The 15,182-nt window shown below is 34.4% G+C and overlaps 2 protein-coding genes across 4 annotated transcripts; both read left to right on the top strand.

Moving 5' to 3' along the window:
* Positions 1–6,467, top strand: LOC130933414 (transcription factor TGA2.3-like). Of its 3 annotated transcripts, none has more exons than XM_057863026.1 (12): positions 1–138; positions 628–812; positions 1,463–1,566; positions 2,233–2,312; positions 2,413–2,613; positions 2,813–2,863; positions 3,111–3,170; positions 3,356–3,433; positions 3,565–3,616; positions 4,017–4,288; positions 5,012–5,260; positions 5,806–6,467. In XM_057863026.1, exons 2-12 carry the CDS (start codon positions 697–699, stop codon positions 5,950–5,952), a joined length of 1,410 nt encoding a protein of 469 aa, XP_057719009.1. In that variant the 5' UTR covers positions 1–138; positions 628–696; the 3' UTR covers positions 5,953–6,467. The 3 variants fall into 3 exon arrangements, with proteins under 3 accessions (XP_057719009.1, XP_057719010.1, XP_057719008.1); XM_057863027.1 differs by having other exon boundaries at positions 41–300; positions 2,419–2,613; XM_057863025.1 differs by having other exon boundaries at positions 41–300.
* A 3,081-nt stretch (positions 6,468–9,548) lies between these two features.
* Positions 9,549–15,030, top strand: LOC130935577 (microtubule-associated protein 70-1-like). The gene is made up of 11 exons (XM_057865378.1): positions 9,549–9,947; positions 10,419–10,504; positions 11,067–11,132; positions 11,231–11,401; positions 11,546–11,716; positions 12,315–12,470; positions 12,553–12,699; positions 13,141–13,212; positions 13,297–13,833; positions 13,916–14,103; positions 14,641–15,030. The coding sequence occupies exons 1-11, from the start codon at positions 9,794–9,796 to the stop codon at positions 14,657–14,659; spliced, it is 1,767 nt and encodes a 588-aa protein (XP_057721361.1). The 5' UTR covers positions 9,549–9,793; the 3' UTR covers positions 14,660–15,030.
* Positions 15,031–15,182: the final 152 nt, after the last annotated feature.

Here is a 15,182-nt window from a genome sequence, read left to right as displayed (position 1 = left end):
TTCAATCCAAAAAAGTCAAAAAGTCCTCGGTATTTATCGTCAACTTGCCACTGGTTAGGGTTTGCACTCTGCACAGAGAGAGAGAGAGAGGGAGAGAGAGATTATTATTATTCCATCGTTTTTTTTTTCTTCTTCTGGGTATGTGTAAAGTTCAAAAATTTTTTTCCTCTTCTTTTTGAGTTTCAATTTCTACCCACTGAGTTCGTGCAAAGATCGCTTTTTTGTTCTTACCCTTTTCAATACCAAGCATGGGGAGCTTCTCTTTTTCAAGCTTGTGTTGTTTAGCTTAGTTTTTAGGAGGTGGGCCTTCAATTTTAATTTTCAAAATTTAATTTTTTTTTTCTCTTTTGTTTTCAAAGTTTTGTCCTTGTTTCAACTTTCAAGTGGATTGTACGGAGATGATGCTATGTTTTTTTATTTTACTATTTTTCCCCTTCAGAAGTCTTACTTTGTTGCTCATGTTATTCAACAATTTTGTTGACCTGTTCTGTTTTGATTGTTGTTGGAATTTTAGCTTGATCAGAGAAGCATGTTTAAGTTGTGGTTTTTTCTTGTTGAAGAATTTTTAGCTGAGTTAAAGCTTTTTCTTTTTGGGATTTGACTAAAGTTGTGAGCTTTGTGAAATAGTTGAGGGGCATCCTTGGATTGCGGTTTTGTGCGAAGATAAGATGGTCTTTGAGCTGAGCATGGTTATTGATGGGTAGTAGAGCTAGAACAGTTAACGTTAGCAGCACTGGGGACAGTAACAACGTTGTCAACGGGATGCCAAGTTACGCTCCTCCACCTCCTATGCCTTCTTCTTCTAGTTCCATGTAAATCTTTCAGGCCTTCCTGTCTCTTTTGTTTTCTGCTTAATGATAATTTCACTATTGATTGATTGCTCTGGTAATTGGTTTTGGTGTCAAAAGGTTCAATTTTGTGGTTTGATGGTGGCAATTATGCTATTCTGGTATAACTCTTGAATGAGTAGAAGAAATTGGTTATGTTCTGGGAGAACTGAGATGTCGAAATTAGGCCTTATGTGCAACTGTGCAGAGGAAAGCTTGGAGAATGAAGATGATCATAAGTTTCTTTGTATATTTGATTTTACTTTGTATTTTGCTGGGGGATTCCTTAGTGGTGACAAATACACCCTTTCACTTCCTTAAATATTATATAATTGATCCTTACAGAAACAGAATATAACAATTTATTTCAATTCTTGAAACTATGCACTCTCCCTTGTGTGTGTGCACATGTGGTGCTGGCTTCAGCTTTGCTTAAATGATTGTTATGCTTTTTGGTTTTTAAATATTCTCTTGAATTTGATTTTAGACCTTGTTGTGTTCAATTTTGACTTTTCTTCTTGAGAGATGGAAACATGGATGCCATAATTAGTTTCTTGGCTTTCTGGACCTTGTGTAGATAATTGGATATGCATTAACTAGCTTGTTGTAACGTTGTGATGATTTTGGTTTTGCAGGGGCATTGATGCAACTAATGTTCTTCCTTCTCGAATTTCTGAATTTGGAAACCTTGAACAGTCTCTAGGATTTCGCGTTGAGGATGCCATTAATCTTAGCAGAAGTATGTTGCTTGTGTTTTGAGTAACTTGAAACTCTTACTTCCATTGCTTATATTGTTATGCATGCCAATGTTGTGTTTTTGAGACAGGAATCATATCCTGTCGAATCACATTTGTATGACATGCCAAGGTGCTTGTTCTCTTATGCAGCACTTTGTTGTCAGTGCTTAATGCTTGTTTGTTAGGCTTCTGTACTAACTAGATTGTTATGAGCAATATTACTTTCAATTGTTTTGTAAGATGTTGATATGGTTCTTAGTGATTTTTGCTACCATATATGCCTAACAATATACAATTTATATTAGAAACCAAATGAATATATTTTCTCCTATGGTTGTCTCAAATTCCAATATTGTTATAATTAACATAGGCCTTCATTGATTTCTACTTTACTAATTCATAATAAAATCTATATGTCTTCATTTATCCTAAAGAAATATGTGTTTTCTCAAGTATGACATTGAAAGCAATGATGTAGGATTGTTGTTGGAATGAAATTACTAGAAATGAAAGCAAAATATGATGGTTTACTCACAGAAAACTCTTCTTTTGGGGGAGAACATAATGATAGAATTGCAAACTCTTTTGTTGGCTGTTGGCTGTTGGTACCTAATCAAACTTCTATTACCCTTTTTTGTTTTTGTCCCCCCCTTTCTTTAATCTTTCAGATCCATTGTTTAATCAACTTCAACTGAAATCAAATAGCCAAGCTCTAGGTGCTGATGTTCAATTTGGTGCTTTAAGTAAGGTAATTTCTTATTTTTACGCAGTTATGAGTTTCCAAGAATAAATATCAATCCAAAAGCACTGTGAATTGCTGCAATTGACATTCTTATCTTACATATAAGATGCAGTCAATTGCAAACTCGGATATAAACATATCTGCAGCAATTGCTGGCTCTCAAACGTTGTCATTACAAAAGGATTCGCAACCAAATCTGGCTTCGACATCTGCTGGTCATCGTGAGAACTGGGGAGAGTCCAACATGGCAGATGCAAGCCCTAGGACAGATACTTCAACAGATGATACAGAAGATAAAAATCAAATGGTAATTCTTTTGCTTTCATGATACAGTTTTTCTGCATCTGGAGTTTAACTAATTGAATGCCGTGTCAGTTATGATGTGACATTCAAGAATAATTTTTACTCTGTTCAACATATCAAAGACATGAAAGCATTCTTTTTCTAAGACATGAAAGCATTCTTTTTTTTTTACGGTGGAATATGGTTCTGGTGTTTCTTTGCAGCCTGAAAGGGGTGAATCCAGTGAAAGATCAAAAGATAAAGCAGATCAAAAGGTTCTAACAATAACTTTCTTACATAGGTGGAGACTCACATATAATTGTCTTCATGTGAAGTTTATAGTTGAGAACTGCTAGATGTTTTGACAAGTTTGACTAAATTGTCATCTAATGGTTCTCAACTATCAACTTCACATGAAAACAACTATATGTGAGTTTTCATCTCTTACATAAGGTTTTGCTTTTTTAAGGAATACATGGTTTTGTTGCTATGTAGTGATTGAGTTATTGTGTATTCATTCAGACGTTACGGCGGCTTGCTCAAAATCGTGAGGCTGCCAGAAAAAGCCGGTTGAGGAAAAAGGTAGGTTCTTTTTGTATTTATCTTGTGACCTTATAAATGGTTCCTTCTGTTAAAACCTCTTTAATATAATGGTGAGTTGCTTATAACATCATTGTCCTATTATTTAGACCTGTTAAATTTGTCATATTTGACCTTGTTACATGCCACTTTTTCTTGTTTTTCTAATTCTTCTTTCCATTCATCAGGCATATGTGCAACAATTAGAGAGCAGTAGGCTGAAACTGACCCAACTTGAGCAGGAGCTGCAGCGAGCCCGCCAGCAGGTTTGGTTGTTCGCTTTATTTACCATCTCCTTTTCAAAATTTGATACTTGTGCCCCCTCCCCTTTCCCAACTATCATCGATAATGAAATTACAACATTACATAATACAATTTGGTCACTAATCTTTTGCAGGGAATATTTATTTCAAGCTCAGGAGATCAGACCCATTCAATGAGTGGAAATGGTATTTAAACTACTTTTGGAAATTGTATAGTTAAAACTTGTAGTAATTTTCTGACAATGTTATGCTTTTTTACTCTAATTGCTAATGTATGGCTTCACATTCAATTAAGAATTTAATGTCCTCAAATTAGCTTATATGTATAGCTTTTACTGGGAGAGGCCTTATTGATATTGTATCAACTATCAAGCAATCGAGCCACGGTAACAATTGCTTTGTGCGGTTTTGGCAAAAGCACTCTATTTGAGACGAAATTTTCTTATGCCTAAATTGTACTAAGCATAGTTAGAAGCAGAGCTTTGTTAAATTTGTGCAATGCATATGTTTTCTTTGTATATTTTCGGAAGCTTTTATTATGTGTTTCAAACCATAAGTCATATTTGTTAATCTTCTTGGTCTGTAGGTGCTATGGCTTTTGACGTAGAGTATGCACGATGGTTGGAAGAGCATAATAGGCAAACCAATGAGCTAAGGGCTGCAATAAATTCTCATGCTGGAGATATTGAACTTCGTACTATTGTCGACAATTTCATGACGCAATTCGATGACATCTTCAGGCTCAAAGGTATTGCTGCAAAAGCCGATGTTTTCCACATTCTTTCAGGGATGTGGAAGACTCCAGCTGAGAGGTGTTTCATGTGGATCGGAGGCTTTCGCTCATCCGAGCTTCTTAAAGTGAGGATTTCTCATATTGTGATACACTGTTGTTTTATGATTTTTCATTTTACCTGGTTTATAATATGCTGAAGTTTCCTTACCCAAAAAAAAAAGAGATCAACGCATGAAGTATACGTGTGGTAAAACATTATTATGAATTATGATTTGTTGAATACTCGTACATGTCCAGCTAATATCATCTTAATTCTTAATGTATACATAAAAGTTTTTTCCCCAATGAACAAGCTAACGTTTGATGTCTAAACTTGGGTGGTTGTATGAGAAATTTCTTGCACTTATTTTTCTTCATTTTAGATTATGGACAGAAAGAGGTATAGTAAACCTTCTATGCTCTGTTGTAATTATTACTCTCTATTGGAAAAAATCTTTCCACAAATCTAATGGAAGATTAACAAACAGAACATGTTTAAAAGGGCCATTTTGGACCTTATCGGAAATGTGGCAATTGTTACAACTCTGTTGTTACCATCTATCTATTATTCTTTCTGAAACTACTTTAACAATGTATGGTTCCACACCAATAACCTTCCTTACCCTGCAGGATATAAAATATGAAGTGAAAGAAAAACAATTCAAAATAGATAGAAACTATGTTCTTTAAAGTCATTGGTAGTTAAATTCAAGATCTGTAAGGAACTTCTCTGTTCTAGAAATGACAACGTGGTGACATATTTTAAACTTTATGCTGGCTAACCTTAAACTGGATTGACAATACTGCAGCTTCTTGTAAATCAACTGGAGCCATTAACTGAGCAACAATTGATGGGCATCTACAACTTGCAGCAGTCATCGCAGCAGGCCGAAGATGCATTGTCTCAGGGAATGGATGCATTGCAGCAATCACTTGCTGAGACATTGGCGAATGGTGCACCCAACCCATCAGGCTCTTCAGGAAATGTAGCAAACTATATGGGGCAAATGGCTATGGCCATGGGAAAGCTCGGTACTCTCGAAGGGTTTCTTCGCCAGGTAACTTCAATTATCCACCTGTTTTCCTGTCCACTTTCCATTTTTCTACTTCCAAATTTCCAAAGTCACGAGGCTAGAACTAAAGAATAGGTGAACATAGAATCTTCATGCCTGTATTGAGTGTATTCTCAATTTCCATTTTTAGTGAAAGAGAGACTATTTCCAGCTTGTGTGCATGTGCATGTTGAGGCAAGTCATTTTGCAGTATGCACACGATATCTCACTTCGCAACCTCCTAATAGAAATACTTCAAAATAAAATAGACTATATATATAGAGATGATAGAAAACACGAGTTCATTGCATCGGTCAAAGGTGTTTCAAACGAGAGCGTAGGTTACTAGTGCCTGAGGTTAGATGTCTAGCTTTACCACCAAAGTGAAAAGGCTGTATCCGAGAATTAAACTCATGATTTTAGATCATTGGGCTAAAGCTCTCACCCTCTCTAGAAGTAAGTAATAGGCCTGCATGAAAACTAAAAGGAAAAACTGATCCAAAGTGTTAAACATGCCATAGACTTGTAACTTCTTTTTTCATGTTAACTAGGCTGATAATCTGCGGCAACAAACATTACAACAAATGCTTCGAATTTTGACAACTAGGCAATCAGCTAGAGCTCTCCTTGCGATTAGTGATTATTTCTCGCGGCTGCGAGCTCTAAGTTCTTTGTGGCTTGCCCGACCAAGGGAATGAAGTATTTCAAGCATTGGCTCACCTGCATTTCATGAAGTTGGTGTCTCTTCACAAAGGAGAATCTCTAGAATCTCTACTTGTGGTGTTGTACTTTAGATAATGTGATTTTTCTTCTCTCCACCTATAATCTCTCTCTCTATCTCTCCACATAGTGGTGGTGTGGTAGAACCCTTTCCCTTTAATGGTTTTCATGTGGCTTTGAAAATAGTCTCAATAATTTGATTAATAGGTGTTTGATAGATAGAATCTGAAGGGGGGAATGTAGAGTAGTATTGTGTATTTTAGGGTACAGCTTCTCATTGTATCTTCAGAAATTTAAGCTTATTTGAGGGGATGCCCCTCTCTCCTTTATTTATTTTTCATTTTTCATTGTTTGTGGTTTGAACATATGCACATATAATCCTCTATGGACCTGTGTGCAGTGGTGGTGTATTTGTATATATACATATTTGTATGTCTAAATTATTGTTTTACTTGAAAGAATTTTTACTAAATAGTAACTCAATTTGTAGTCACATAGTTTATCTACTACCCTTGTTATAATGACAATTTTCCATTTACCATAAATTTGGACTTCATTATGTAAATAATAAATATCCATGCCTATATAATTGTTGGTGGTCAAATGTCCAACAACTTCAAAATACAGGTGAATAATTGCTGAGGCGATAGTTTAGTCAAACAGGTCAAATTATTTGATGGTTTTCAACTATTATTTTCACACGAATACTTTTCTATGAGTGGTCACTGAAAAAGTATTATAGAAATAGAACCTTGATATTTTAGCAAAGTGTGTGTGTTAGATTTAGAATATAGAATCTTAGCATATATTTGTTCATTCTAAATCAAGCAATGTAAAGCAACAAGCCATAAGGTATTCCAGATTCTCTCTAACATGGTTAGGTTTGTTAAAAGAGAATTGAGTCAAATCATTCAATTCCATCCTTCAATTAGTTAGATTCTGGTAACCAATATATGAGTGGAGGTGAGTTTTAAGTATCCACAAAAAATGTAACACCCGTGAAAAATTTAATAGAAAATACTACAATTTTGCATAAATGAAAAATATATATCTTAACATTTAGTTAAACTATAATACTTGATTATCAAGTAGACTAGAGTAATACGCAAGCATTCATGTTTTGTTTTTTATTGTTGTTTATAATGTATTGAGTTCAACTTGGTGCATTATCCACTAAATAATTTAAAGGTGAAATAATTTGGTCCATTCATATAACATATTATATTATATATAGTTGTTCTAATTCTTTAAACCAAATTTTAAAAATGTCGTTAAATACATCTTTAGAAGTAGGCAAGTAGCCAATGTTTTTTTTTTCCTGCTTATATAATACTCCAAAACATTTGGAATCTTGTTATGGGCAAGCCCATTAAATTTCCCTCAGAAATCCCAATATATATATATATATCAAATGCTAATGTGCTCGAAAAACGTAGGTATCGTTTTTTAAATTCTAAAATTTACCTTCTAAACTCTAAATTCTAAATTCTAAATTTTAAATTCTGAATCGAAACTATTGATATAAAATATAATAATATATATACACACACAAATGCACAAAAATGCATAAATAAAAATAAATAGACCACTAAAATATAATAATATATATACACACACAAATGCACAAAAATGCATAAATAAAAATAAATAGACCACTTCTATAGTGTTTGATACTTGATATCTATTTTTATTTAGTTTATATTATTTAAAATTAATTAAATTTTATACCTTGAAATTAAATATTAATTATTTAACCTTCTTTAATAATTGGAGACCAAATATTTAGATAGCATAGGAGAGGGCAATAAATAATAGAGTATAAGGGGTTAACGAGTCTTTTTCTATGTACACGAGTGAGTTCGAATCGTAATTTTCATTTCTCGTAAACGTTACATGCGTGGGAAGCGAATCATACGAATGTATGAGACAAAGTTTGGATTTCACTTCTGAAATCAGAATCAGATTTCCCCATCACCTGTGGGCTCTACACTTATGCATTCTCTACTATTACTTATCTAATATTGTTCTGATGAGTTTAATTTTGATGCATCATAGTGTAAAATATATTGTTAACTTTTTTTTTTAAATTAAAAATGAGACTCAAAATTATAATATTTAAGTGAATATGAAAAAATTATATCATTTAAATTATATTTCGTTCGTAACTACCTTATTAGCTTTTAATATAAAATGTGATATGAATTTATTTATTTTTATAGTTAATTAAAATAATAAAATCAGTTTTTCTCAGTTATTTTCTTATTAATAAAATCAAATTAAGGAATAAGTATCCGGAGAAAAAAGTTACTAGAAGATATTTTCCCCTACTTAAATATCTAATGTCAAAAACTCAAAATCATTTTAAAAAAGAGTTATAATGAGAGGGAAAAAAAAGCATCTGAAAAAAAAAAAAGGGGACCAACAAACGCACTATATATGGGTTGAGAAGAATTGGATTCAAAATTTGTCCTGACATTGACACGTGTACGTCACGCTTCCCACATTTCATGTGCACTTGTGACTCGCTTTCTCTCTTCCTCTTTTGCCCTTATTTTGCTTCCTAATTACGTTTTTATCATAACATTTATTATGGATGTAAACAAGGAAGTATGGTCTGTTTTGGAATTTGACTCTGTACAGATATTTTATTTTAAATTTTTATTTCGTTATTCTTCCCCTAGATTTATATTCCATTGTTCAATTAAGTGATGTATAGTAAGTTTACATGATGTATTACATGTATGAAAAATATTATATTATAAAGTTATGTTTCATATTACACGTGTTGAATATGCCATGTGTTATACCGTGTACGTATAGTCGTGACATTTAACACATCAACTAAATTTTAATGGAGTCCAACAAAAATAATTAATGGTGGAATTAAATAAAATTATCATGACAGAATATTGGTACTAATAAAATTTTATCACCTAAATAAATTTTTGAACGATAAATAGGTGCTTTTTTCCCCCATAAATAAAAGGTCATCATGTAAAAGTTAAAACCTCTATAATATTAAAAAAACTGTGGTTTTTCATATATAGCAAAAAAAAAAAAGTAATCTTCAAACTGGCGAGGGGTCAAAACAGAAAAATGCAATGCTTCAAATAGGCGAGGGATCAATGCAATTTTAGTTGGGAAAATCTAACCCAATAAACAAGAGAAACCATCCTACATCAATGGAGTGTAGTACAAGTTGTTATGAGTTGGTCCATATTTTATAAGAACATAAATTCAATTTATTCTAATTACAGTAACATTTTTACGAGTGGAATATACTTATTTTATTTTAAAATAATGATTAATTTGAATAAATAATTTCATAACATATTGATAAGATCCGAAATTAAAAGAAAAAAGCTAAAAAATAAAAATTTAATTTAATTAACAAATAATAGAGAAGGGAAATAAGATAACATTTCTTCATTAATCTGCATATTCGCTTTGGCAGTCACCATCATGAAATACAGTATCTAAAAGGAAAGAAATAGAAAACAAAAGAGAATTACTAATAAATCCTTGTTAACTGTTAAGCTTAATGAGCTAAGTATGATTAACTCCGCTTCCCTCTGTTTCTGTGCTTGGAAAACTGTTATAATAACTGATAACAAGTAACACCAACGCAGTTATTCTCTTTCTGACACACTCTTTCTCTTTCTCTCTCTCTCACACGCAGAGATTTTTCTGAAATTGAAATTGTGGTTAGGGTTGTTGTTTTCGAAATTCAAGTGATTAGGTTAGGGATTGGATTAGAGTGGAGTGGTGGTGCTGCCATTGCCATTGCCATTGACGCTAGAGATCTGTGAGCTGCGTGTGATGGCCAACACTACTCATATTCGAACCAAGAAGCTTTCTTCCGCCGCCGCCGCGGCGCTCCGCCCTCCTTCCGAAGTCGATGACCTCCTCACGCTCCTCCACGGTTCCGATCCAGTTCGCGTCGAGCTCACTCGCCTCGACAATGAGCTTCGAGGTCATTTTGCCTCCTTCTTCTTCTTACTCTCCAGTATTCGGTTCATGCACAATTCGATGCAAATGCCGGTTGAATTTCATGTTTCAACATTTCAACTTGACAGAATCATTTTTTTTTCTTCTGATATATGTTTTTTCCTTTCCCTTTGCATCTCTCAAATTATATAGTTTTTTATGCACCCGAAATAGAAATTATTACAAGATTATAGTTCATTTGGAAGGAAGAAAAAAAGGTTAGCAAAATGACGAATATCATGATAATTACGAAGTCAGAAATCATGAATAGTATTTTTCCCCTTTTTTGTTTTGGATTATGTATGGATTATTTTATTCATGGCAATGGTCTCATTTTAAATTTTCAATCTGGTTTGAATAAATTTGTCAAAGTTTTAGTAATATTTTATATTGGTTTTTTAAAATTGAATTTGTGAAAATGGTCATCTTACTGATTTGTTTGTTGTGTCATTTGCAGAGAAAGATAGAGAGTTGGGGGAGGCTCTCGCGGAAATCAAGTCCTTGAGGAATTCAGAGCGTCTTAGAGAAAAGGCCGTCGAAGAGGTACCTTCTTCTTCTCCTTCTCCCCATTCTCATGCTAGTAAATTCTCCAAATGGCATGCAATCGTAGTATTCTTTGTAGTTTGAGGATTGTACTCGTTGCAAGTGGAGGATGATGAGCAGAGCCATTCTTTTATTCTTTTAAATTGCTAAGATTCATAGAGATACCTGCAGCTGCACAAAAATAGATTACATTAAGAATCATTAATTTAATCTGTATCCAGAACATATGTTATAATTTTTTCATTTCAATTGATACCCAACTAGTGAATTAGTCTCATCAAGATACCTGTACAAAAGAAATTACAAGGTCCAATGTATTGGTATATGTTATAATTTATTGTAGTTCTGAATTTTACTACAAGGAACCTAGGCACCCTGATGTGATTTTCATGATTTAGTATTTCATGGAAACAGTCAACTACTACACATTATTTTTGCAAAGCAAAAGAATGCATTATTGTAAATATCCATTTTACTAGATTATCCAACTCCAAGTATAATTGCGGGGTAAGTTTCTGCGATGTGATATATGTATGTCATCCTTTATATTTAATTATTTCAGCTAACTGATGAGCTGAACAAAGCGGATGAAAAGCTAAAAGCAACTGAAGCTCTTCTGGAAAGTAAGGTATTACCATTATTTACAGTAGTTGCTGCCTTGTTAACGCTATTCCACTTCTCAATTGCCATTATTTCTAGTCACTATTGATGTATTCTGTTTGACAGAACCTTGAAATAAAAAAAATCAATGATGAGAAAAAGGGTGCATTGGCTGCACAATTTGCTGCAGAAGCAACACTTAGAAGGGTTCATGCTGCTCAAAAAGATGATGAAATGCCACCTATTGAAGCCATTATCGCACCTCTGGAGGCAGAGCTCAAACTTGCTAGGACCGAGGTACATTTTGCTGGGTAACTCGGAAATTTATTATTTTCATTCAATTGGATTGGGTGATAGTTTATTCTGTTATTCATTATCTTATGGATATCTTGCTCCATAATCAGAATCAAGTTACTTACATGCACTTCTATTGTTTTGTAGGTGGCAAAGTTGCAGGATGACAACAGAGCACTGGACCGGCTAACCAAATCAAAGGAGGCTGCACTTCTTGAAGCTGAGAGAACTGTTCAGATTGCTTTGGCAAAAGCATCTCTGGTTGATGATTTGCAAAATAAAAACCAAGAGCTAATGAAACAGATTGAAATATGCCAGGTTCTTCATGCTTTTTCATTTATGTTTATGTTCGTCTGAAGGTAGATGGTTTATATAATCAATGAGTGGCTGTAAGGTTAGGCAGTAGCAACAGAGTAAGAACAGGAGATGTAAGAAGAGATCAAGAGAATTATAGAAGAGAGAGTGGATAAGAAACAGAGGCGCTGGAGTGATGAATTAATTGAAGAACCAAATACTGAATGGTAGAGAATAAGGTAGCCTTGGAGAGGCTACCACACTCCTAAGGTCCTTCCCACCCTAAATCTTTCCTTCCTCTAATGATTCCCTTCACGCCTCTTATATACATTCTCAATCCTCTCTCCTATAACAGAATTCATCCCTCACTCACCCCTCCCCACTAATTTTTCCAGCTGTCCTATTTGTTACATCAGCTGATCCCACTCTATTTTCATCTTCAACTCTCTTTTCTTTCATTCTTCAACTGTAAATAAAAGGCAAAGGAGCTATTTACCACTGTCTTTTCTAACTAACTTAACCGCCTTTTCCCCCTCATTCTTATTGTTTTCTTCACGTGGGTATTTAACATTGGCATGCAATGTTTAATGAAGTATTTTACTATTTCATGTTCTTATGTCAGGAGGAGAACAAAATACTGGACAAAATGCATAGGCAAAAGGTTGCGGAAGTTGAAAAGCTAACACAAACTGTTCGTGAGCTCGAAGAGGCTGTGTTGGCCGGTGGGGCTGCTGCTAATGCTGTCCGTGATTACCAGCGAAAAATGCTAGAGATGAATGTAATTATTGACACTCTTCATACTCATTCTTATGCGGAAGCTCTAATCTGCATATAAGTTCTAACCTTTTATATTGACGTAGGAGGAAAGGAAAGTATTGGAGCGGGAAGTAGCTCGTGCTAAAGTTACTGCAAACAGGGTTGCCACTGTAGTAGCAAATGAGTGGAAAGATGCTAATGACAAAGTGATGCCTGTAAAGCAGTGGCTAGAAGAAAGAAGATTTTTTCAGGCATGTAAAGTGTAAATTCTTCTGAAATTTCCTATTACTTTGTCCTTTACTTATGTGGGTGTTTTTTGGTAAAATACTCAAGTTGACTGATGTTTGCAGAACAAGTGTATGTGCAAGAAATGTATTAGTTTTACTATTACCATATGACACTACTCTTAGCTATCATTGTGGTTATATCATATGCATATGTGATGCCAAGTTCATATTATCACTAACTGCTATTGCTATAAAGACTAAAGAGGGTAAGTGAAATATTATTCGTGATCAAACATAGTAGGTATGGCAATTTGGGGTTTTCATATTATTAACTCAAGTGCGAGTACCAGGATGTATTCTTTATTCTATATATCCCCTTACCTTCTGACCTGCATTGGCTGTGCACTCACTATTCATATAGGTTATTCTTTTTAATAAACTTTATTACTTTCCATTACGTTTTAGGGTGAAATGCAACAACTACGTGACAAATTGGCTGTAGCTGAGCGTGCTGCAAAAGCAGAAGCACAAATGAAGGTTATATAGGTTCTACTAATTACTTACTCCAAACTCTTTATTTCTCTTTATTAGTCTCTTCATAACACATCAATTGATTCACAGGATAAATATCAATTGCGCTTCAAAGTTTTGGAAGAAAGGATTAAAGCATCTAATGGTAATTCTAAAATTATATTAGATGGAAGAAATATTGTGAGTGGGCATTCGCGACGTCAGTCTTTCGGTGGTGGTGAGAGCCCCATGTTATCCTCCTCTAATGGACATCTATCCAGGAAAAACTTGAGTCCAAAATTAGGGTCTCTAAGATCAAATAGTGCTAGTCTGTTAGTAAAGCATACAAAACATTCTTCTAGATCGTTTGATGGTGGCAGTAGATCTCTGGAGAGAGAGAGGCGAACTACAGATACAAATGAGGTAGATAACATGCGAACCAACACCAGTGATCAGACCATCACAAATGAGACAATTGCTACGCAGGAAGAGTGTGCAAATGGCATTCAGATTGAAAAAACTAAGGCAGAACATGAAGATTATGTTTCTGGAATGCTGTATGACATGCTGCAAAAGGAGGTTGTATCTCTCAGGAAAGCTTGTCATGAGAAAGATCAGTCTCTCAAAGACAAGGATGATGCAATTGAGGTCTCATATCTGCTTTCTTAAATAAGATTACTGATTCAACATTTTTATCTCCTAATTCATTTTGTTGTTTCACGGTTGTAAGATGTTGGCGAAGAAGGTTGATACATTGAACAAAGCTATGGAAGTCGAGGCCAAAAAAATGCGTCGAGAAGTAGCTTCCATGGAAAAGGAGGTGGCTGCTATGCGGGTTAGCAAGGAAAATGATCAAAGGACGCGGCGATCTAGTGCTCCTAGGGGCTCGGTACATAGTTTGCATTCAATTTCTGCCAGGTCAGTTTTCTATCTCTGATATGATAGTGTTTTCTTATTCTTGTGGTTATTTCCAGAAATTTAAGGTTTTTTGCTTACCATTGTTATAACTATGAACGGATAGGATAAGCTTTGCTGAGTTACAAGAACCCAGATGATTACCACTCATCATTGGTGATGAATTAATCTGTTTAAATTATTATGAAATTACAAGAAACCTGTAGTAATCTATGGATTTCTGACAACTTGTTGAATTTCTTATGAATGGTAGCAGCCTCCTCTGGTTACAAATGTATTACAGTACAATAGGTTATACCTGAGACAATTTGATACTGGAAACAGAGGGTCTTTGTGTCTAGTTTTTTGGTAAGGTGATAATAGAGAGGCTGACACTTAAAAGCATAATTTTCAGTTTATTGAAGCTTTGATTTATGAAGTACTGGATTTGGGATGTTGCCTTTATCAGAACATTCCCTAGGTCATTTTGGACATTGCCTTTCTGCTAGTGTTGCTTCATTTTTGCAATTCATTCACAACACTTTTCAATTTATGTTTCAGGAGTGCACGTAACTTCTAACCAAATCGATCTTGCTGTGATCATGATCCTGTGCAAGAATGACGAGACTAAAGGGGTTATCTATTTGAATTCTTACCCCCTGTGCTGAATAGAGTTGTTGATTTATCATTTTTTTTTTTACCTTTTCCGTATTTCCTCTATTTAAGCTTTTTGGCTGTCTCGGGGGGTAGTGTGTAAAGAAGGGACCTTGCATTGTGTTTTTCAGGGAAACCATTACCTTGTATATTTCTTTGTATACTGTTATTAGAAAGGAAATTTAGAATTTATGGTTCAACTTGATGTATGGAAGTATCTGAACATGGCTTCTTGCCTTCCTCAAAGTTAATTCATATTGCTTCGAGTGTCATTTGGACTCCAAAAATGAAATGGTTCCGTCCAAAAATTTGATTGAAGTTTTGCTTATTATAGCCAGCCACATTATCAAAATAACTGCTCACTAAACTCTTCTAAGGGAGTGGTATTGTTGATTGTTGAAAATTGTTCTAGGAGTTTAAATAAAGGGTGTGATTAAAATGGAAATTGT

The sequence above is a fragment of the Arachis stenosperma genome, chromosome 6 (genome assembly GCF_014773155.1).
Source record: "Arachis stenosperma cultivar V10309 chromosome 6, arast.V10309.gnm1.PFL2, whole genome shotgun sequence".
In the NCBI taxonomy this organism is placed as follows: Eukaryota; Viridiplantae; Streptophyta; class Magnoliopsida; order Fabales; family Fabaceae; genus Arachis; species Arachis stenosperma.
Note: the sequence above shows the minus strand (reverse complement) of the source record. Positions and strands in the feature narration are given on the sequence as shown.

Coding starts and splice junctions, on each gene's coding strand:
- LOC130933414 (XM_057863026.1), top strand. CDS start 697: ATGGGTAGTAGAGCTAGAACAGTTAACGTTAGCAGCACTGGGGACAGT. Junction 2,313..2,412: donor AATTTGGTGCTTTAAGTAAG/GTAATTTCTTAT, acceptor CTTACATATAAG/ATGCAGTCAATTGCAAACTC. Junction 5,261..5,805: donor TCGAAGGGTTTCTTCGCCAG/GTAACTTCAATT, acceptor CATGTTAACTAG/GCTGATAATCTGCGGCAACA.
- LOC130935577 (XM_057865378.1), top strand. CDS start 9,794: ATGGCCAACACTACTCATATTCGAACCAAGAAGCTTTCTTCCGCCGCC. Junction 13,213..13,296: donor AAGCAGAAGCACAAATGAAG/GTTATATAGGTT, acceptor ATTGATTCACAG/GATAAATATCAATTGCGCTT. Junction 13,834..13,915: donor ACAAGGATGATGCAATTGAG/GTCTCATATCTG, acceptor CACGGTTGTAAG/ATGTTGGCGAAGAAGGTTGA.